Genomic DNA, 23721 nt, shown 5'->3' with positions numbered 1-23721 from the left:
TAGAGATGATTAGCTAAACAATGGGGAACACTTTGACGTCGTTTTTCTTTAACACTTATGCTACTGTTTGTCTTATATTAAAAAAAAGTAGTTGTCTTCTTTTGCCTTAGTTCTTCGTACCTGTAATTAACCAACTGCAGATAGATTGATTTATTGATATAGTAAGGCCATATTCCACCAATAATCAATCTCTCTCTCTCTCTCTCTCTCTCTCTCTCTCTCTCTCTCTCTTATATAATACGTGCTTAAGGGGTAAAGGGTTCCACGCCGTCTGTCTTTTAGGTAATACTTTCACTAAGTAACAAGCTTATGATTTATGAGAAGTCTTGGTTCCCGACCCACTGAGACGTTGCTGGGGTATCGGTTAAGCTGTTTAAATTCTACAGACGCTCATGTAATACTCTGGGGTCATATGTAATAGAATATGGTCCTGTATGCATATCATGGTGAAAATGCATACCGAAGGATTTTAGCAAGCTAATAACGTTTGTTAATGGTACGAGGTGTTCATATTAAGTTTAGACCCTTTAATTCAAGACTGCGTCCTTTATGACCGCCGCTCAGGAAAACTCTTGTTACGATCTTTTTGGACAAATTTTTGCAAAGAAAAGATTGAGATTGCAGTTTTGAAGGCAAGAACTTCGAAACCTACGTAACGTTAACATGTTTGAGATATTTAGATTGGCTGTGAAGATTACCGCCATTATTGTTGCCCAAGCAAAGCAAGTTATATGCGGTACTCGTGAAAGGATTTCAGTTCAATGCAAGTTGGTAACTATACGATGAAAAGTCTGTTTTCAAGGATTATATTTATTTAAAATGCCAGAAGACAGTGTAACACAAACAATTACGTTTACTATCAGATACAGATTTATATTTTAGTACATGTAGGATTATTTATATCCACAAACCAATTCATATAATAGTTTGGCACAAATATACATTTATACTTTCGTAAGGGCTTTGGTTAGGCAAAGCATTAACTGTGGTATTAAGCTACTAAAACGGAAATCGGTAGTAAAAAAGAAGGTAGATATGTAATCTTTCTGTACCATCTTGTATAGCTTGGCCGAAAAGTTCAAATGGAATATGGATAAATATGAAACGAACAACTGTCATATATAGCAGTTTTTTCGAGGCCTTGGCTGTCATCCTACAAAACAGCGGTGCATTTTCATGTGCACACACACACACACACACACACACACACACACACACACACACACACACACACACACACACACACACACACACACACACATATATATATATATATATATATATATATATATATATTATATATATATATATTTATATATATATATATATATATATATTTTAGTATATACTGTACATGTGTTTGTGCGTGAGCTTTGTTACATTCGCGTGACATTATTTTCACAAATATTATGACACAAAATATAATTTAGTATTGAATGCACTATATATACCTTGGGAATTCTTAGCTTCATGGGAAATTGTAATTTCATAGTGGATCTTCCACGGCCAGGATTCGAGCCGGGGTCTTTGGTTTAGATAGAGTGGTAGTCGACTTCGACCACTCGGTTATCAAGAGAGATATAAGGTGATATCGAACCTGCTGTTCATAATCCTGTGGAATTCATTTTCTGTAACTAGAATCGATATCAGCCATCTCCAGCATGATTGCCGATTGCTGAGTTTGATACACTTGGCTAATTATGAATGTTGATCACTTATACTCGCGCGATTTTTATGTTCACGAATGTTAAATCAGAAATATAATTTTATTTTCACTAAATCTTTTGAATAACTTATTCCCAAGGAGAATTACAGTCAAGTGCATCTGCCCCAGCAGAATTCGAGTATGTGCCTTTGGTTTAGATATAATTATAGTCGACTTTGACCAATCAGGTTTTATATAATGTATATTGTATATGTATATATATATATATATATATATATATATATATATATATATATATATATATATATATATATATACTGTATATATCATGTGTGTGTGAGAACGTAAATTTGGAACACTGATGCTGAGGAAATCTCTTTTTCTTTTTTTCTTCGAAGTTGCTTAGAACTTGGTTATAAGAAGTAAAAATGATGCTTTAGTTCATTAATATATGAAACGGGGGTATGTTTCTGTAGTAACGAAGAAGTGTACTTTATAACTTATATCTAATAAAGATTTGAAGTGAATGAATGTTCTCAGTGGTTATTAAGCGCCTGATTGTTTTTAGAAGTATGTAAATATTATCCATGTACACGTACACTGATTTTAATTTGTTCATCGAATATGTGTAGGTTTTTATGCTCGGGTTAATAGGACTGGAAAGCTTGTGATTATACCAGTTTCAGTCTGAGCGGGACAAGAATGAAATGGGGAAAGGGAAATATTATAGCCTAATGCCTAACTGTCAAAGCAAGCCGTACATACGCCTTATGAAAAGCAAAAGCATGTACGAATCAAGGGGAAACAAACAAGGAGAGAGAGTGCCGATTTTCACTGGAAAAATCGCCACAGAAATAACCATGAAATTTAGGATCTGCTATTCGAGGCCGTTGAACGCTCTCCTTAGATTTAGTCCTGCTGAGTCGCTAAGGAAAAACCATCCCAGATGCTAGAGGAGTGCTTTAAACGCGGCTAGGTAAGGACAGTGCGAAGTCTTAGTAACGGGTGCTAAAGGGATGGACTGGCGTGAGGAAGCAAATATTCTAGAAAATAGACATGTTCATTCTAGGAGGACAGAAGGAAATGAACGACCCAAGTAAAGTTGTATATTAAACAGGGAAGGGAAAACTTACATTCTTTAACGCTTAACGTTATTGTAAATGAAACGTTATTGTAAATGAACTTAATATAAGAGCTTACGACGTCGAAAAAACCGCCCAGTTTTGAAGGTTCAGTACAACCAGTGAAGTGATGCTTGCCAAAAACAAGCATGAAGTAACCTTTTCTCCCCAAATGTTTATAAGAAATGTATTATTGCGACTTTACAGCTTGATAAAAATGGTAGAATGATTGCTTTAGTGATTGTATCAAGAACACAAGGACTTAAACACGAGTTGGAGGTGAATAAAGTATAATGGATACTGTATAGCGAATGAAACAATGAATTGGAAAAGAATTAGGTTGAGAGAGGATTCCTTTTGGATGTACGCGGTCAACTAAGTAGGATCTTCAAATGATAATTTTATTGATATTAGGATTAGAATTTTATCCAGTAGATAAGGATATTAGGTTCTTTGTGTTATTGGAAAACTTCTTCTTTCGCAGTGAAGAAATTCATCGACCATCGATTCTGGCAGATATAATAGTATGGTTGGGGGAAATGGGAATGACGGCGGCCGTTGATTCTACACACACACACACACACACCTGACGGCCGACAGTCCGCCCAGTTTAAATGTCAAAGTCGGCTGGGATTAAACCAAGGGCGAGGAGCTAGCAACCTCATACCTAACCTTGTGGCGCCTGCCCCTCCGAAGGGGAAAAGGCGCATATGAAAAAATCTTGAAATGTTTTAAGAAATTTCAACGTGCTAATTGTTTACTGCTCCTATGCCCACATGGTATATGTGGACAACCAGAAACATAGTGTAACTCACAATGTGAAATGTACAGTAGTTTCTAGACACTGCGAAAGTTACATGTTCGGTTCCTACCGTCTAATATAAGCTTCTACCCTGTAAGTTTGCAATTATGGTGCAGATGAAGAATGTCATTGAAAATGGTTCACCGAACCACGGTCAGTAAGATTTCCCAAAAGTGAGCTCATATTGTGCAAGTGCTTCAAGCGCTTTGTGTGTGTGTATAAAAAGTTCTTGGTTGTTTTTTAAATTTAGACATCTGCAATGCACGCATGTTTTACTATGATATAGCACGGTAACAGTGATTATTACTGTATCTTTCGGTAGAGAATTGGTATTAGCAATTTCAGGATGACAGATTCAAGAATATGGGACTCGATCCATTCTTTCAGTGCTGTTAGTTCGAATGCATTTGTTACAGAAACTTAGAGCAGTTTTAATCAAATTCAGTCACAGAACTGGTTCTTCTTTTATATCTGATTATTTTGCATAAAGTACTGTACTTCGTACTGTAGGTGACCTCCCTGGGAGGAGCAAGAAGACATCCCTGTCAGTACAGCGTTTGACGTAAAGGTACGATGACTTGAAGCTCTGTTGTTTTATAGCGGTTAGGTGACTGGGCAGCTAGGATCATTAATATGGGGGTCTGTGCGGATCCAGCTCTGTAATGAATGCCCTTTTATTCATGAATCAGAACATAGAATCTATAGAGACCAGATTTACTTTTGTAGCAACGACAGCGTCCCGAGGTATTTTCTTTGTATCAGCTGGTCGTTTCTTTCATTTTGTGGTGACAGTATCTCATTCAAGGGAAATTTCTTGGTTGAAAAATCGCCAATCATAAAATTTCATTCGTTTCTTAGTCGCTGCTTCTGCAGAATTATCCAAGAACTGATTGGAGCAGTATGAAATTTATCATCCCAGAAAACGTTAGTGTGAATGGTGAGGGTCATGATCGACATGTAAGCCACGCCCTCAGATTTCTCGATTGCCTTCACCGGCGAACTTCCCGCCTCCGCGATGCACCTATTTCTGTGCCCTGTCATATCAAGTTTATGCAGTCCGGATATTTCCTGCTACTTTAGGGGTCAGTTTCGCTGCAGAGAAAAGTCGTGTTTGTTACTAGTATGAAATTTTGCCCTTACTTGCAGAGACCGGAAGTGGTGTCTGTACTTCCGGTGTCTCTGCGCGCTTCGTATCAGTGGCTTCGGGGAGGGAGTATAGATGAGAGATGTATGACCTTGAATGGTTTTAAAGAGAGGTGGCACGTAAAAGTTCTTACTTGGATACATTTCAGTTTTATACACTCAGAATCGTTTTTGTAGTTGATTTCGTCTTCACCGTTGTTCCTGTAAAGTTCGCAGTAATTTGCATAGAAGTGAGAGAATAAATATATGCTAGAAGTAAATTAACATTTAAAATCTGCAATTCTTTATCAATGACCTGTACTATGTGCCTATATCACCAGATGTTTTTGTTTCTTTCCGCAAAGGAGTAAAAATGTTGCTTGACCTTCCACAAGTGGATGGGCCCGGTATCAGGATAGGAGCCACGCTATGGAAACATTTCCTTGACAGCCTAGAGGTGGGAAATAAATAGCTTCGGATTCATATGCGTGGGTATATTTGTTTGGCTTAACGATTGGATTGATATTGGTTAATGAGTATTAACTGAGCAAAATTATTGAACTTTCCGCACAAAAGCTGTTATTCTGGAACACTTAATGACTTCCTTGAAGTCTTCATCTCTGTTAAATTCCGCAACGTCATCTAAGTTATTTTTTTATTTAAAGCTGTGTAAATTGTGGCTGGGGCATCTGATCTCGTCATAGCTATGTAAACATGTCCCATTTGATCTGTACTACAAAAAAGTCGTTGAATAACTTTTACAGTCACTTGTAGAATTCGGCAATTAAACAGAGAGAGAGAGAGAGAGAGAGAGAGAGAGAGAGAGAGAGAGAGAGAGAGAGAGAGAGATTCCTGCTGTTGATAAGTGTCAAGGTTATTTTATGATGCATTGTTTATTATCCAGATTATTTGTTCATGCAGAGCCTCTTTAGAGTGGGGTTACCTTTTTTCGCTTTGTCTGAGATCTTTTGACCTTTCTGGGTAAGACTAGTTCACGTTTCATTGACGAGAGTTCTCCAAGTCAGATTTTTATGTTGAAGTAATGGAACTGTAAATGTACCACAAGTTTTTGCAAGATTGTGACAAGTTTTTGAGTTCAATACTCATTTACTTCCGTGCACACACGTACACATACATTATATATATATATATATATATATATATATATATATATATATATATATATATATATATATATATATATATATATATATATATATATATATATATATATATATATATATATATATATATATATAATACTTCACAGTACTTTGCATCAGCTGTCGTTTCCGTTCCTCTTCACATTCAGAATACTGATTTTTTCTTACTTCTGTTAACAATTGTGTTGACTCACATAATATACTTTATTCGTGCATTTAAAACCACCTTACTTCAGTGACAGCACATCTCACAACTTTTCAACCAATACATTTTTGTTAACTCACATCCAGCATCCTCACTTCTTCTACTTAAGATGCGTAGTCAATCTTGTCCTGCATCCCAACTTTTGCTTACGTTGACCACTACTATTCTTTCGAATATTTCAGAGAGACCTGCCTGGTTTCATAGTATCATACTCGTATACCTGCAATGGACCTCATCTCTCATCATACCATTGTCTTCCATATACACTCCTAAATACCAGAATGAGCCACTTCTATTCTTCCATCTGTTCATGGCTCCGTCTGCCATTCTAATATTTACCCCAGTCACCATACTTTTGACAGCATTCACTTCCTACTTGCTTTTCTGACAAACGTGAAGCTTTCACCAGTCTCTACAGATTTTCACTATCACTAATCAGTACTTTATCATATATAGTCTTAAATCATGTAACACCCCTCTCATGACCGGTTTCCCCATCCTTACATCTTTTCCTCTGCGTCCATTTCATACACCTTTGTCTCAAGACCACTTTGACACCAAATGAATCACTTTCTCTTCCACATAGTCTGTCAAACGCATCACTTGCGAAAATTTACCTTTTACGTCTTATTATATGCTCGACATCCACTTCGTATTATTTCCAGTTCTGTTTATATATTATTTGTTTATTTGTATGATTATTTTTTTACTGCACCGTAGAAATATATTTAACTTGTCGTCATTAAAACAATAATAGACAAGCGCTAACTGAATGATGGTTATGCAAAACTGGGAATAACAATATTCACGATGGTGTGGCCGCATCTCGTCAACACAGACGCAATACAGGTCGACCATTCGAACAGTACCTTTCATGAAAGTAGCGCTTATGTTTTAAAGATTCCAGTGCCGACTATCACTTGAATTTTTTATGCGTCGGTTATGTTTCGATCATCTTTCATGTTTCATACTGTCAATCTGTCAGGTTTTGAGTGTCTACAAATACCGACGTTAGAGAGAGGAATTTCAAACTAAATGTGAACAGGGTTTTTCTAATTTCTGCCAGGTACATAATAATGGGTTATAATGAGAAATAATCATCTTGATTTTTAAATCGGTATATATCTTTTTTTCGTATAGTTCACGGGAGCGAGTTTATCCACAGTTCTTTGTTTTCCTTGGTAGAATGACCATGTCGAAGTTATTTAGTATTAATATGTGTGGTGTGTTTACAAACTCTTGGAATTTGAAGAATAGTTGGCGATTTTATTGGTACTTTACTGGCGCTTTTGATAACAATGTTCTTCAAAAGACCACGTAGCAGCAAAACTCATTTTAATTTATGTTTGTGCACTGTAGAATGCCGATAATGTACACGCTAGCCAGTGCTGTTGCAAGCAAAACTTGAAAATAGGAAGACGAACCATTAGTAAATTCTAGAAATGTTTTGTAAGTGGGAAACGAATGATATGTCAAAGTGAAACTGTGGTTTTCTCCATAATTTAGGGACCATAGAAGTTTCTTTAGTACAAAATTAATCTCTCGTTTGTCACTCGACACTTCTGTGTCTTGAATTAATATATTTACCAGGTAGGACATGTTTCATTGGCCCGACTAAGGTTTGACCAATCTCATATGTATAACAGGAAGACGAAACAACCAGACTTCACAGTCATAAATAAGAAAGCTTTGGCAACGTATGGATTTTATCCTGAAATTTTGTGGGAACTGGTAGTAGTGCGGGCATAAAGCGTAACCTGGATATGCACAGCGATTCTTTATCTGTTGTCATCTGTATGTGACGAAATTTGACGGGAAAAATCTACTCTTGCAGCTGCTTCATTTTCCTATAAATGAATGAATGATAACAGAAAAATACGATAGCGCAGATGCAGGAAAATTCATTTTTACCTCCGATGTTCTTTTCCAGATGGAATTAGAACTTCATTGAATTTTATCTCGCACAACGCCAGTAATGTCGGCAGACGTTATTCTAGCTTTGCAGTCATCGCAGTTCATACGTCGGTGCATGCGCACATGATCAGTTCTTTTGACAGTTCTCTCGCCGTGTGACTGACGGTTAGTGGGTTGAGCAACTGTAGAATCACCGTTTGAGTCGGACGGTGAGAGGAGAGATGCAACAATACGGTCTTGCTTGTCATGCAGTCCGTACGGATGATTCTTTTGTGTGTCAAATGGCCATGCATGTATTATGTATGCAAAGCTGAATATAAGTGGAGCATGCTGAATGAATTCGTCTTGACGTTTTATTGTTGTTTATGCCAAGTTTGCGCAACGATGAGGTAATGAAGTAACAACGTGTACGATTTGCGTCGATGACTAGTTTACCTCGAATGCATTTTTGAGAGTCCCATTAGGTAACTAGTCTTCTACTGCTTCCGTCATACGTGGACTGAATGTCGTAATTAATTAAAGTAATATTCACTTGGGGTATTAATGTCGAAAAAAGTAACTTGACTGGATGTTCAGTCACTCATTGTGGAAGTCGAGGTTATTCTCGAGTTCATTTTCTAGTTAAATTACTTTTGTTACAGGTGTTAACTAGATATGAAATTTAGAACTGAAGTATTTAGTTTATCAGGATGAAGTTGAGTAGATGAAGTAGTTCGAAGTAAACTGGACGATGTTTTAGGATTGCAGGTAAATTATAAATAATATAGAATCTTGTTGTCGCGATGCTTACGATACTACACATTGTGAGCTGGAAATGAATTTAATGAGTCAATATCTGGGCCTCAGGAAGAGAAGAATACTGTTATTGTCTAATACGGGTAAATTTGAAAACGCTCTAACTTAATGTTTTGGAATCCTTTCAGAAACATTTTGCTTTTTCCCACTATGTTGCATTTGGTTAAAACCGCCTTGCAATAAAGATGTGTATATATTACACACATACATTTATATACTATATATACAGTATATATATATATATATACATACTGTATATATATATATATATATATATATATATATATATATATATATATATATATATATATATATATATATATATATATATATATATATATATATATATATATATATATATATATATATATATATATATATATATATATATATATATATATATATATTTACTATGTTGGTTTGCAGTCACGTTCGGCCAACCAGGAAAAACACATGGAGGCTGCTTGCACGAAGCCCTTAATCATAGTCGATTAAAGTACAATTATTCGTCATCCAGTCTTTTCTCTCCAGGGATTCTTTCTCTTCAGAATCTTTTATGCAGTTGCATGCAATCAGTTCTTTTGTGCCTCTTCCGGGAATCTTAGACCTTGTCCATGTTATTCTCTTCCTGGCTTATATCACCTTTATTTTTAGATGTCAACTCCTTTTGTCCTTAGTTAGTCTAACTTGACGGTAACAATTTATCTTCATGGACTACAGCATGTTGGTATTTAAGGGTTAAGATTTTACTGGTTTTTCAGTAAGGGAGATTTCTGGAAATATGAAAACAGAACAGTGCTGTTAATTACGAATCTAAATAGTAGGAATGTAATGGATGAAACCAACGCATTCGGTACGAGATATATTACCTGAATGATGCTTCATTGTTACGACAAATTGTCTTAAGTCAACGAAATAATTATCAGATTGGTTCATGGGATACAAATGAGTCTGCGGCAAGGATGACAGGAGATGCTCTAATGTGAAAATAGTCGTTTGGCAAAACAAATTTGTGTGGCAGGTCAGTTCGGATACGAATTTCAAGGAAAAAGACGTGTCCCAGGCCAAAATGTCTAGTAAATAAATGACCCATTAAATTCAATAAATTAAAGAAAATAAAGTTGGTTTATGGAGAATAGAAGTGAAAATGGTAACGATAGAACACAGCTGAGACAAAGGCAGATGTGGAAGTGTGTTGACAGTTACGGCGTGTAGAGCGCTCAGGAAGAGAAGTGAAATGTGTACTTTGATGGGGTGGAAAGCATCATATGTTCTTAGCCTGAAGTTTGGCTAAAAGCTTGTGTTCCAATGTGAGGAACGCCTTGAGATAAGATTATCGACAAAAGATTTCCCCAGTTTATGCACAAGGTTCAGCAGATAAGAATAATACGAAAGACTTAGTAGATTCACCTGTGTAGAAACATTATTAGTTACAAGGAAGGCGTTTCCTAGTGCTGTAAATACCACCACCGTCGGAACCGACAGAGCCGATGCTTTGCCATAAGGAGGATAGATACAAATAGCAAGTGAACGTTTCAGCACTCTTCTAATCTTTGCACATCACATGAACTGTGATTATTGGTTAGGGTTTAGGGGTAGAGATGGGTGATGTTAGAGGCTCAGAGGCAGTGTAAGTGGCAAGAAAAAATTGTTTCCCCTGGATAAGGCTGGTTTTAATTGCAATTAAGGTAAAAGAGAGTTACGAAAGAATCTTCTACGAAAGTCCCTTTTTTCACGTCAGATATTTTATTCCGTTGTAAATTATTGAACAAAAGTGTTTAGTTAAGAAGAGGAGAGCATGGCCCTGAGCCAAGCTTGATTAGTGAAAAAACAGATTTGTCAGGAGTGGGGATCATGTGACTTTTATATCTGGGCCTCAGAGCTTTGCATCATATTATGTCAGTATGAGTTCTACGTTCAAGAGAGAGTATTGATCCTACGAGAAATCTGAATCAAAACAGCCTTTGTCAACCCATCGGACTCGATCTTGCTGTCCAGTCTATCACTTCAACCCCCTCTTTTCACGTCTTAAGAGCTGATAGCCGAAAGTGTCCATTGCTCGGCATAACAACCTACACGTCATCAATCAATTCGTCTGCAGAAGAAAAATGGTTTCAATTAAAAATCATCATCAGGAATTTTACGTGATCAGAGTGGTTAACTGCTTCCTGACTGTTACCACCTCGAACAAAGCTTAAGGAGGTTATGGTTTTGGTTTGGTTTTCTCGCTTCTGTTTGGTTATGCAAGAAGTTTGTGAATGTTTAACAGTATTTTACAGAGCTTTACCGTGAGGTGATGGTTTCGGTTCGTAGCCGCGATTGGTACACAAAATGGCCCGGATCTACGTCGACATAATGTACTTTAGATTGGATTTGGTTCTCTAGGTTAGGTTTGGTTAGGCTGGGATTTATCCTGTAATTACCCTTGCTCAACCTTGATTGAAGGTGGTTACTGTATATCATACCTCGCTTGTATTATATATATAATAACTCATTCATTAAAAATTTCCAGAAATGGATTGACGTATATTGTTGAATATATATATATATATATATATATATATATATATATATATATATATATATATATATATATATGTATATACACATAGATACATATACATTTATGCATATATATATATATATATATATATATAAATGTATATGTATATTATATATATATATATATGTATGTATGTATGTATGTGTAGAAAAAAAAAAGGAGTATCTACTTGCACATCCATCCTTTCCCAGCTGCTGAATCGACAGTGAGCACCCATGCAGAAGAATTCTGCAGCAATAGCTAATTCATGACTGCATAGACTTCTCACGCAACCCCAGTGCATAACTTGCGCAATTTACCTCTATATTGCACACACTTGCTTTCCAATTATTAAAGCCCTTCTATTCCAGTACCTTTCATTCCATCTGTCCAGCACCTTTGAAATTTCCATCTCCTGTATTTCTTCTTTTGTATGCGTGCTAGATACGATGTTGCAGTTCCTTCTTCACTAACCACAATCCATTCTCAAGTCGCGGATGGGGGGATCCCCATATAACGGCGTATTTTTTTTTTTTTTTTTTTATGAGCTAGACTCGGACAACTAATATGTTATCAGTGTTGTATGCTCGACCGCGCAGGCATGTACTCCTGGAGACTGCGTAAGGTGCTAAAAATTTCATAGTAGAAAGCAAGTATGTATTTTTTGGAAAAGGCGGATTCGATCTGGTTTTGGGTTTTCTTGTACATGCAGATGTATTTTGTACCCATAAATGTACATGCAAGATTTAACTGTGCTTTAGTGATAGCTCTCGTGACACGGCGTAAAGATATTGCAAGTCATAGTCCAATGAGCCTCCATTACTTTGGCTTCCGTTACTCTTATGATGTTCTTCGTATCTCCCCACGGTGCAGCATTGTTACACTTGGTGTCAAACTTTATTCGCTAATAATACACTTTTATTTATTCAGTAACTACAAAAGGAAATGTAAATTTATTTCCTTAGTGTTTATTGGCGTGCTTCTTTATCCATGTCTTTCGAAGGAAAGGTTGAGCTCAGTGATATTCTTGACAGTCTTCAAAAGATGATTGCCTGGTCATAAAAGCTGCGGCTGATGTTCACAGATAGTTGGAGTCCTTTATTTTATTTATTTATTATTATTATTTTTTTTTTGCATTTTTTGCAAGCTTTGAAAGAAGAATATTTTTGTGGACTGAGTTCTTTTCAAATGAATTTTTCAAGAATTGTAATTAATGGCACCCTTGAAGGAGTACTGCCCTTAGGATTACCCACAAAGAGAAGTTAACGCAGTGATATTGCTATTTTGAGAGTTTTTCCGCAAGGTATTTTGCCTTTGTCTCCTTGTCTCCTTCCCCAAACAATAATTACACAACACCCGAAGTTCAAAAAACTTGAAACTGATAAAGCTACGATGTCGACAAAAAACTGTTGCTCTCTGTAAAAGGATATGTCAGATAAGTTGCAGTGGGATTTTTTTGGGTAAACTAAATGGATAACCAAAGTTCGTCGCGTAGTGTATTTTCCAGCGTTAATTGCAGACACTTTCAGCGTGTAGAGAGACCAACAATGGAATGGCACGGATTACATTTTTCATGTAACTTAAATTTTCCGATATCGGATTGCTTTAAGAGAAACTCATTGTGAACTTAACGCAATCTTAATGGTGTGTACTTGTGATATGTACAGTTTATCATTCCCATGCTTGAAGATACATAGTCATTTATGTAATATACGTTATAGGTATGTATGGGCGTGTGTGTTTGTGTTCGTGCGCGCGTGCTGATGTGTTATCAAGGACCAAGATCTAATAACAGATAAGCTGGTCTGTATCCAAAAGCTCCTGCGACAGCTTGCTACGATTGAGGCGAGAATGTTTCAGTGCTAACTCCTTTTACAAGGCCGGTGCCTTTTTGTGCATTAGCTTTATGGACTTGAATTTAGATTAAACTGCTCCAATGATGTGAAAAACAGATTTGCTAAAGCTAACACATGATCCTTTTCCTTAATATCTTCCTCGATGGCTATATCACTTACAAAAGGTGCCTTGATACCCTTCATGAAGAGTTACAACCAGATGTTAATTGTTCTTAAGCGATTTGAGGGGTAGCAAATTTAATCGTAAAAAAAAAAAGTTTCCTGTGTTGGATGGTAGGTCTTTTATTCTTACACAAGTTTGATATGGACGCAGGACAATAGATGTGTTTTACGTACATCTTTCTGCAGAATTGCGTTAGATCTTGTAGGCCTTGCCATCCGGCCGTTGGTTGATATGCACCGTTGATATACGAATTAGAGGATAATTATGAAGGATATAATAGTTATTTTAGTGGCTGGGATCAGAAATGTAGAGGCAGGGTGGAAGGTGCGCTATTATTTGTATGTACATTTCTGAACTACTTTGGAAAAATTGATTCGTTGGGTTCATGACGGACGTGATGACATGAATAGTAACCCTTGAACTATAAGAGTAAATTGATTTTTTAAATTTTTGTAATCTACATGAAGTGGGGACAATGTTTAATAGTTGTTGGTGGAATTTTGACAAACACTTGTGGCCGTAGAAGCTAATTGGAAATAATGGAAGAATTGAGTCATTCCTTGTTTGGATGCAGCCGTCGTCTCCTTTCGTTAGTTATAAGATTCCTGTCCGAAGTTCCACTTAACGACAATATCTGAAGGGTTTCACAGCTTCAAAATAATTCCCTTTTGAAATTTTTTTATCCTGCTTGTTGTGTTGTTAGTGACCGGGTTTTTCTTCACATTTTTGCCTATTGATGGCCAACGGTTTTCGCAAAATCGGTGGGTGGCAAAGCTTTTGTATGTTTAGGTAACCTACGTTGATAAACGTATTCAAACATAAGTAGCAGTGATACATACAACACAGGGTATTTGTGCATGTACTCATGCTGTATTTTGTGTTAGTGGAGTAAAATCTACTAAAAGAAAGAAAGCGTTGTTTAAATAGTAGTATAGAAATGTAGTCTTGTTTTTTCCGTATCAGATAAGCAAGTGTTTATCACCGAAGTGTATAAGGACTGGTTTTTTGTTATTTTCTGCCACGAAGCAGTGGGAGACCTTGGAAACTTAAATTCGATCAAAATGATAAAACAATCGTTATCCAAGCGTGAGCCATCTTTATTGCACTTAGTCATTTGGGGATGCGATTTTGGACTCAAGGTCTATATTTGGACAGTAGTGTCGTTATAATACTGTAATACCATGTTCCATTTATATGTTTTTTTTTTTATTTCGCCATCATCATTGTTGCTGTCGTGGCCCAAAACCTGAATTCATAACCGATGAAAACAAAATCATGTAGTTTCAGCTTGATAGCAACCAGGCTGTCGTGAGTCGTTTTTGACCAATATGCATAATAATTAAAATTTACCCTCCAAGTTGGCTATGTAATCACGTGCAGTATTCAATATTATGTATGTAATATATATATGTATGGAATGTATGTATATATATATATTTATATATATATACAGTATATATATGTGTGTATATATATACACAATATGTATAAGGTATATGTATGTATGTATGTATGTATTTAGTGTGTGCGTGAGCGTGCACCATTTTCAGTTTTGAAACATCTGAGCTCAACAGCATACGTCTTGAAGGGGCCTTCTTGTCAGTTTATAGGACCAAGTTGTGTTAGCATCCTTTGCGGACATTTAGCTAGGACACACAGCAGCCGTACAATGTATTTACGTAGATATGGAATGTTGGTAAAACTTCCACGTCAGTATGACGTTAGTGTGAGATTGTAGTGAAGGGAATACATAATTATCATGGCTGAATGATCGAAATTCATTAGTTTTTTAATAATTTAGAAATATTCACCAATGCCGTTGACTAAGAACAATAATTTATTTATGTCCCATCAATCATAAATAAAAATAAGTATAACTGAAAGTTGAAGTTTGCTACTTCCATCAGGACCTTTATATTTAATTGATGATTCTAATCCGTCAGTTATTGTTGGAGATGTATTCGATAACTTGATGTTTATATATTTGGGACTTCTTGCATCCGAATGTTTTATGTAGTCTGGTGCCAGATTCACTCACATCGGTACGTCTTGCTTTTATAATCAACGCAACCTCGGTTCAAGTTAGTCACGAAAGCAGTGAGCTACAGATTGCTGTTCGACTGGTTGCCACAAGTACACAGTTAAAATTGAACTTCTTTAGGGAATAGGTTACTCTTTAAATAGACTTCGTTGCAGAAGTGGCGGGAATATCTACTCCATTTTGTTTTAGTAACGTTTTTAACCTTCGCCCTTCAAAAGAATGACATTAAAACAACCCAATAATCACCTTGCCTGCTTCCCACAATGTAAGAATCTGGCACTTGAAAAAAGCCAAGACACGCTTGCTGGCCGCGTGGGTTAAATGCGTCCACTGTAGTCCTGAGTTCTTGTCCTTCGCTGGTTCGAGCCCACGGGACGACGAACTTATTATCAACTAAAAAATTCCCCTTCCGTAACATATTTGAAAATATATTATTTCCGAGGTAGAGCGAATTGGATATTAAAGGACGTTTGTAACTTACTGATTGTATATGAATCACGGTGATGTGATAAAAAGTCATTATATATATATATGTATGTATATATATATATGTATATATATATATATATATATATATATATATATATATATATACAGTATATATATATATATATATATATATATATATATATATATATATATATATATATATATATATATATATATATATATATATATATATATATATATATATATATATATAATTTATGTTTTACATCTAAATCCATGAAGTATGTGAAAGTTTCCTTTTACGATGTACTGTTAGAAGCTTTCTCACACATTCTTTATATAGAAAGTGCATAACATTACTGCACTCCATGTTCCTCGGTAAAAATAATTTTATTAGCCCTTATTATAGCATCATGTTCTTGCGATCACCACTTGAGTTGATTCATTGTTAGAAGAACATTGCAATTATGTTACGTAAGTTCTTTTTTTTTTTTCTCCCAAGGTATTCTGCACCAGAGAATCTGTCCTTGATTTTGTCTCCCTAAAAGGCTCGCCCTTCCTCCCCCTACCAGTCGTGTTGGCACATCTGCTATCCCATTGCTATAGAATGCTTCCTCTTCATTTATTCCATTGATAGTTTTGTTTCATCATCATCGTCGCTGCCTCCAACGCCGCCTGGCGTTTATGACAGTTTCTTCTTTTCGTCTAAGCATCAAGAGGTACTTGAATGGTATTCTGTTGCACAATCCAATCGCGTTGAAATGTTTATGATATTGTATCTTATTTAATTTACCAGTCTGTTTTGGGGGAAATATCCGTTTCCAAACAGGTGAAAGGCACTGACTGTTGTGGTACGATTAATCCCTTTATAGTAGGTAAGGTTGATTTTGAGGTCAACTTGGGAAATCACCTAACTTTTTTTTCAGTAGCTGTATGTACTTCTCGCCCTTGCTTCTGGGTCTTAGTTATAATTGTAACAAGTAGTAGTGGTAGTTATAGCAAAAGTTGAAAAGGAAAAAGGGTATAGAAATATTATGTCAATAATATATTTCATTCTTAGAATTTGTTATAACTAGAATAACAAGTAAAAAATGCGCCGAAGTTCGAGTTTTCTGTACAGCGTATAATGCTTTATGAAACTCTCGGCCACAGCCCATGAAACTCTTAGCCGCGGTCCATGAAATTTTCAGCCAGGCCCGGTGTTGGCCTGTGTTGTTGACACGTAGCGGTGCCAGATGCATGATCGTGGCTAACTTTAACCTTAAATAGAATAAAAACTACTGGGGATAGAAGGGCTGCAATTTTGTATGTTTGATGATTGGAGGGTGAATGATCATCAACATAACAACTTGCATCCCTCTAGCCTCAGTAGTTTTTAAGACTGAGGGTGGACAGAAAAAGTGTGGACGGACAGACAAATAGCCATCTCAGTAGTTTCTTTTACAAAAAAATGGATGAAAGTATTTGAGAGAATTTCACGCGGAGAAAGGGAGAACGATACGTAGGTGAAAGTGATGGGAGGATGCAAAGGAAGACAACTAATAAAGAGCTAGAGGGAAGGTGTGAAAGAAGTATTGGAACGAGAGAGCGCGTTTAAGATGAAGTTGGAAAAGCACAGTGTGTGTGTGTGTGTGTGTGTGTGTGTGTGTGTGTGTGTGTGTGTGTGTGTGTGTGTGTGTGTGTGTGTGTGTGTGTGTGTGTGTGTGTTGAATTCGACGCTCTGCCGATGCCCTTGGTGTCGGGGTATATGCAGCGGCTAATGTTACGTAGTTTTTTTTTTTTACCGGGTTTACCCTTGGTTCAGCATTGTGTAGATAAGATAGCTATTGTTTCATATCATTTGGAATGTTTTCTGGGAAGCTCTCTCTCTCTCTCTCTCTCTCTCTCTCTCTCTCTCTCTCTCTCTCTCTCTCTCTCTCTCTCTCTCTCTCACAAGAGCTTTTCAAACTCATTAGTAAGCTTCCTTTATCACTGTGCTTATTAAATAATGATATAGTCCAGGTGGACTATCGAACCTTGGTAACTCCTCACTTTTAGCTATTTCATCATGATTTTAAATGTTGACATAACCAAAGAAAAATATTAAATTATTTATCATTATAAATGGAGTTTGTATCACTGAAACTCAAGAACATTCTTGTAATTTAAGAACGAAGCAAAGCTGTTTACTTTAAATGCAGTAGATACAGGAAATGCCTTAGTTATTTATTTCTTACCGTCTATTGTTTTCTCGAAGTGTTTATATTCTGCTCTAAAAAATTAAAAAATTAAAATTCACGGATTTAAATGTTAAAACTCCTGTGGCAGTTGTCCGTTGAAGCGGCTTTCCTTTCGTATTACATTGTTGTTTTGTTTTGAATACCTGTCATTGTGTTGTTGAAGTTGACGCCCTTATTTTGTTATATGATGGATACTCTGATTACAACGTGTAAAGAGAATGAAGCGCTTTATTATATTTCGAGAGGAGAAATATTTCTTACATATTTTGATCCAGTTTTTAAAGTTTATCTAATACTGCAGTTGACTTACTGATACATGTTGGTTGGTAATGTTGAGAATTATTGCCCTTAGCAATTTGTGGTAATGAAAAAGATTTTCCCCGAAATGATGGCTCAAGATAAGGAAAATGTTATTCTCGTACTCGAGCACTGGTATTTTTCATGCGTCGTGAGGGAAGAAATTTTCTTTCGTACTTGCTGCTGTTGGAACCATGCACGGTCCGTGGAACCATGGTTGGAACTATGAATGCGAATGTTTGTTGGTAACCGATCAATGCTCTCATGTGACCGTTTTCTGTGTCTTACATGTTGAGTAGCATGTAAGCATGATTTGTTGTTGTTGTCCTCTGTGGTTACATTGGTCAGTCTCTCTCTCTCTCTCTCTCTCTCTCTCTCTCTCTCTCTCTCTCTCTCTCTCTCTCTCTCTCTCTCTCTCTGATTTTTTTAATAGCAGCAGCACTCCATTTATTTATACAGAGAATTGAAAAAAAATTCATGAGGATGGAGGTATTACAGCAAAACAAATTTTCGCAGTTGACGAAAATAAGCTTTAAGATGCACAAGGTTTGTTTTTCTTAAATGAATGAAAAAACTTGTTTGTTGGAAAAACTGAATTTAAGACCTTGGGTACCTTGCTAATTGTACCGAGAGATAATACCCTTGGGGTTTGGGGCCCTGTTGATTTCCAGATTTCTTTATCTTTCAACGTGATAGCCTTGATGGCTTTTAGTGTGTTATAGCATCATTAGAAGTTCCTTTCCTTCTTGTATGAAGGACACTGAAGTTTGTTGATATATTCTTTTTATTTACTCTAAAGTTTATATATTTTACGTTTTTGGGACACGTATTGATATTACATTCATGATAGTTTTTGGGAATTTCTTACCACTTCCAGCTAGTAGCTCTGTAAATTCAACAGAAATTACAGTTCCGGCCTTTGCCCAGTTAATATGGTAACCATGGTTAAAGGCCAGAGCATTATTTTTGTACCCTTTTGAGACTGCTTGTTTATGCTGGTTTGTTCTTATTCAAATGCCCCTAGATGTTTGGCCCAAATAAATGAAACTATAGTCCGACGAATTAGGAAGTACGTTGTTGCTAATTCTTCCTCGTCCTTTAAATCCTGCCCTCAATAAGCAAGAGAAGCCCGATCCTTTGGGAATATTCAGATCTGTTTTTGAAATCATTGTAAATCCGGGTTTAATCTTTTAACTTTAAATTTCATATTATTTATACGTGTTATTTGTTCTATAATTATCGCTCATAATGGATGTTTTTTTATGTAGCTATGTAATATTTACAATTTATATTTTGTGGAAGGTGCTAGGAAATGCGAGAACTGTTTTAAAACTTTATTTTCATTTTTTATACATACTTTTTACGTCATCTATTTGCATTTTCCAGTTACTTTTCCTTATGCTGTTTAAACGCATTTTTTTCAAATTTTTATGAAATGATTCTTTTCTTTATGTAAATCCTGTGTTTTCCATAATTACCACTGATTCTTTTCAAACGTAGGCATTTTCTTTCTGTTGTAGAAATTTAATTATAGTTATAAAGAACATTTATCGAAGTGATCCAAATGTGTCATAGGTGGACCGAGCAGTGGTCTTTTTAAAAATGTATCTTGAGAAAAATCGTCTGTCTCATCTTGCCTTAATAGCTTAACCGTCCTGCAAATGACCTGTCGTAAGTTGATAGGAAAATCGTCATCGGTCGTCAAAAACGTATGCCACGTTTCTTGGTTTATTATTTTAATTTTAACAGAAATTAATAGAGATGACGAATTATCTATTTTATGATTTATATTGAAATAAAAGATGAATGTCTGATACTAGGTAATGATGCGCATAGTAACAGCGCATTGACTCAACGACCAGATTCACTTCATAAATTTGTTGTAGAATACACGTTGCTCATCTTCGTTGCGTTGCCGATTGAGTGCTGTTAGGCTCATATAGCCTGGCAGCTTAAAAAAACTGATCTTACAACTACTCGCGCTTGTTAAGTATACTATACAGTACTCAGCCTCTCGCTTCTAAGCTTTCATGTTCATTGTCCATTTTCCCACATTAAAGCTAGTTTTACTTCTGCTCAAATCTTGAAGCCGTCTTTTGACCGAATGTTTGTATATATTTATGGCTGCTTTTGTTTATTCGTTAACATGTTAGTATGGTTTTATAGTTAATTTTTATCGTTTAACCTGACACATTTCTTCATGTTTTACACTAACTGACTTAATTTTCGCTTGGCATCCTACAGTTCATATGATTTGATTGAAGAGGTGCAGATGCCTCATTCCTTAGTTTGTCAATGACGAATGTCTTAAGGTTTAACCAAGGTCCTTTAAATATACTCTGAGTACATTTGAAGGACCTTGAGTTTAACATTAATGTTAAACATGAGAAGATGGGTAGATTGCAGTCTGCTTCATATGAATTGTCGTAGTCAGACTCCGTTTCGTGGAATGTCAAATAAATGTGTTTTAGTCTTTAGTATGCATAAGAAATACCACAGTTGTGTGGAGGAATTGCAGTAAATCATAGGCACACTTCCAGTTTCTCTCTCTCTCTCTCTCTCTCTCTCTCTCTCTCTCTCTCTCTCTCTCTCTCTCTCTGTGTGTGTGTGTGTGTGTGTGTGTGTGTGTGTGTGTGTGTGTGTGTGTGTGATGTATGTTTCCTTGAAGAAAGTTAGCAGTTTTGTCTCCAGGTTCAGATCAAATTACTCCACAACTGTCATCGTTACACAGACTGTTTAAAAATTCTTAGAACGTTTACATTTCCATCCAGTTTATCTAGCTTCCTCAAATGATAGAATGTCCATCGGAAATGATGCGTCATGTTTAGTGTAATCAGCTGTAGCCATCGCGACGTGAAACTCTTTGTTAACTGACATTTTTTCCTAGTTCGAAAAAACTCATCACGCCGTTTAGGACGATTGTAGCCTCTTGACGGAAATGCTTGGTGTATACGTATTAACCGGGTTGAACTCTCGGGTAATAACCGTCTCGCACTGCTGAGATCCAGAGCTCTATCGGATCATCCTGTTCTGCTGGCGTGCATCTGCTCTTTGCCTAGTTTAAAAACTGCTCGTTTAAATTGAAGAAATCAAAGTGTTTGCCTGATGTGATTTGGATCCAAATACACTGATATTGTGTACAGTTAACCATGAGGGTCAGGATTGGCTTAATGACCATGAGGGTCGGAATTGGCATAATGAATGTGTCGAAATTGGCTCAATGATCCTGAGGGTCGAAATTGGCCCAGTGACCATGAGGGTCGATATTGTTTGAACGAGACAGGTTATAATGTCATAAAGCTATGAAAAATTTTTTGTATAATATCGAGGTAGATCATAGATCATAAACCTGTGTATGGTGATCTAGACACGGATTTCAGCGAAGATCGTGTTGCATGTAATAGTTCATTGCATGAAGGATGGAAATTGATTGGATGGATAACAGCCTAAACCGTATATTTCATCTTTGGAAGATGCATTGCGGTAAATTTTTTTTTTTTTTTTTTTAGACTTTTGGAGCGGGAAAATTACTGTAAATATATATATTCCTGCGAGTGATCTATCTAAATTTTAATATAATGGATTTTACTTCAAGAGACACGAATCGAGTCGTATTTCTTAGTTTCAGGTGGTTTGTGGTGTAATTTTGTATAATTTCTCGTTTGATTTCCATTTTAGATAATTTTTAAGTATTCATTTCCAGTAAGAAAAGTGCTTGGACAAACGAGAGAGCAGGTAGCAAGCAAGCCTACTTCCCCCCTCTCCCCACCACCGGCAATAAAATTAATTTTGTAGTGTCAAGGGTGATATCTTAAGAAGAATGAGTGAACAGAATTAGTTGGAACGTGGTAGAACCAGGCGTTAGGTAATCGTTTAAAAGATTAACTTTTAGGCAGATGTCGGCTCAGAGTTGGAGATGATTGCTTAAGGAACAAAAAATCAATTCTGTGCTGAATTCTCCCAACAGTCCTTCATCTTAAGACGGCCGTCTAATGAATATATCTGCCCTGTTTCTAAATTTTTGTTGCTCACATAAACCTAACCGACTAACACGTGTATGAAAACATAACTACCCTCCATCTTGTTGGTGATAATCATTTCAAATTAGTTTACTTTTCATCAAGGTCACACACATCAACATTAGTTCTCAGCGAGGTTGTGTGCTATTGTCATTAGATTCAGTGTGCCATAGATTCTTACCAGACAAAAAATTTTGCCGCTGAAGGAAATTCATAGAATATTTGGTAAAAATAAACTGCTCGTCTTTACTGTATTAATAAGCAGAGCACTTGGTCTTTTAATAATTTACTGATATAAAAAGCAAATCAAATTCTGCTGTACGTTAAAGTGAGTGGCATCTGCATTGAATATGCTTAAAATTCATGCTGCGTAATAGTGACTGATCACTGGTTGTGTGTTATGTATTACCTGCACAGACTGGTTAATATGGCTGCTCGTACTTTTTTCGCTGAGACAGACTGTCGGTGAAAATAAATCGTTTTAACCTTGTTTAAGCGGCCAATTGTGTTTGTGTAGATGAGGAGAAATATTTGAATTTTAAAGAATGAACCAAATTTATTTTTTATAAAAAATGGAAAGCAAGTAGACTGGAGTAAAATTTTAGATTTCATAGCTACACAATGTACAAACTATTGGAGTTGTGACCAATCAAGCTTCTGCAAGTGGTACGTTTCCTTAAGTTTTTGTATTTGGAAAGCAAAACACTAACGGCCGCAGTTTGGTCAGCATATACATCGTAATGAGGCAATGATAATCATGTGATCTCCATTCGGGTCTGTAAACATGTACTGGTTTCTCTTAGTATACTTTTGTTAAAATGGTATCCAATTGCTGCTTGGCATATCTGTCTTAGGACGGCCTGATTTCTGGGGTTATTGCTGGTCAACAGCAGTTTGGGTATTGCTGGTACTGATGTTTTCGAAAGATCTTTTACCCGCTTGTTAAATTTTCAGTAATTAGATATATTCATAAAATCATGATTTTCACTGAGCGTTTTGCTTTCAGAATATCTGTTAAGTAGTTAAAAAGGCAAGAACTCAGCCTGCTACTCATTTAAAACTTGAAAACCTCAGTACTCGCTCAATGCCTGCATCATAGTTTTTTTCGTAAGGGTGAATATTGTACCTTCCAACTTCATTAATTTTAGTATCTAGACGTAAAAGAGAACGTTATTTTAGCTTTTATTCAGATACATTGAAAGAAACAAGTGTTTAGGGGGAAGTCATCACTATTTACTTAAGGTAAACTGTTTCGATATTATTAACCTTGAAGCATAATTTTCCAAAGCAAAAGACTTCACTGCTTGTCTGTTTTAAAGGTCCCGAGACTCAAAAGCGATGAAACG

General features: G+C 36.2%; 1 protein-coding gene across 4 annotated transcripts in view; it reads left to right on the top strand.

Moving 5' to 3' along the window:
• Positions 1 to 23721, top strand: part of LOC136842562 (uncharacterized) — a 48419-nt gene that overhangs the window by 12751 nt on the left and 11947 nt on the right. Inside the window, exon 1 of one of the 4 annotated variants that reach the window (XM_067110021.1) lies at positions 16381 to 16559. The exons of the other annotated variants lie outside the window; for them this stretch is intronic. Coding sequence (XP_066966122.1) covers positions 16525 to 16559 — 35 coding nt within the window. The 5' untranslated portion in view covers positions 16381 to 16524. Of the gene's footprint in view, positions 1 to 16380; positions 16560 to 23721 lie in introns of those variants that run through there. 4 annotated transcript variants of the gene reach the window in all.

The sequence above is a fragment of the Macrobrachium rosenbergii genome, chromosome 10, assembly GCF_040412425.1.
Source record: "Macrobrachium rosenbergii isolate ZJJX-2024 chromosome 10, ASM4041242v1, whole genome shotgun sequence".
In the NCBI taxonomy this organism is placed as follows: domain Eukaryota; kingdom Metazoa; phylum Arthropoda; class Malacostraca; order Decapoda; family Palaemonidae; genus Macrobrachium; species Macrobrachium rosenbergii.
The sequence above is the reverse complement of the archived record's forward strand: the minus strand, read 5'-3'. Positions and strand labels throughout refer to the sequence as shown.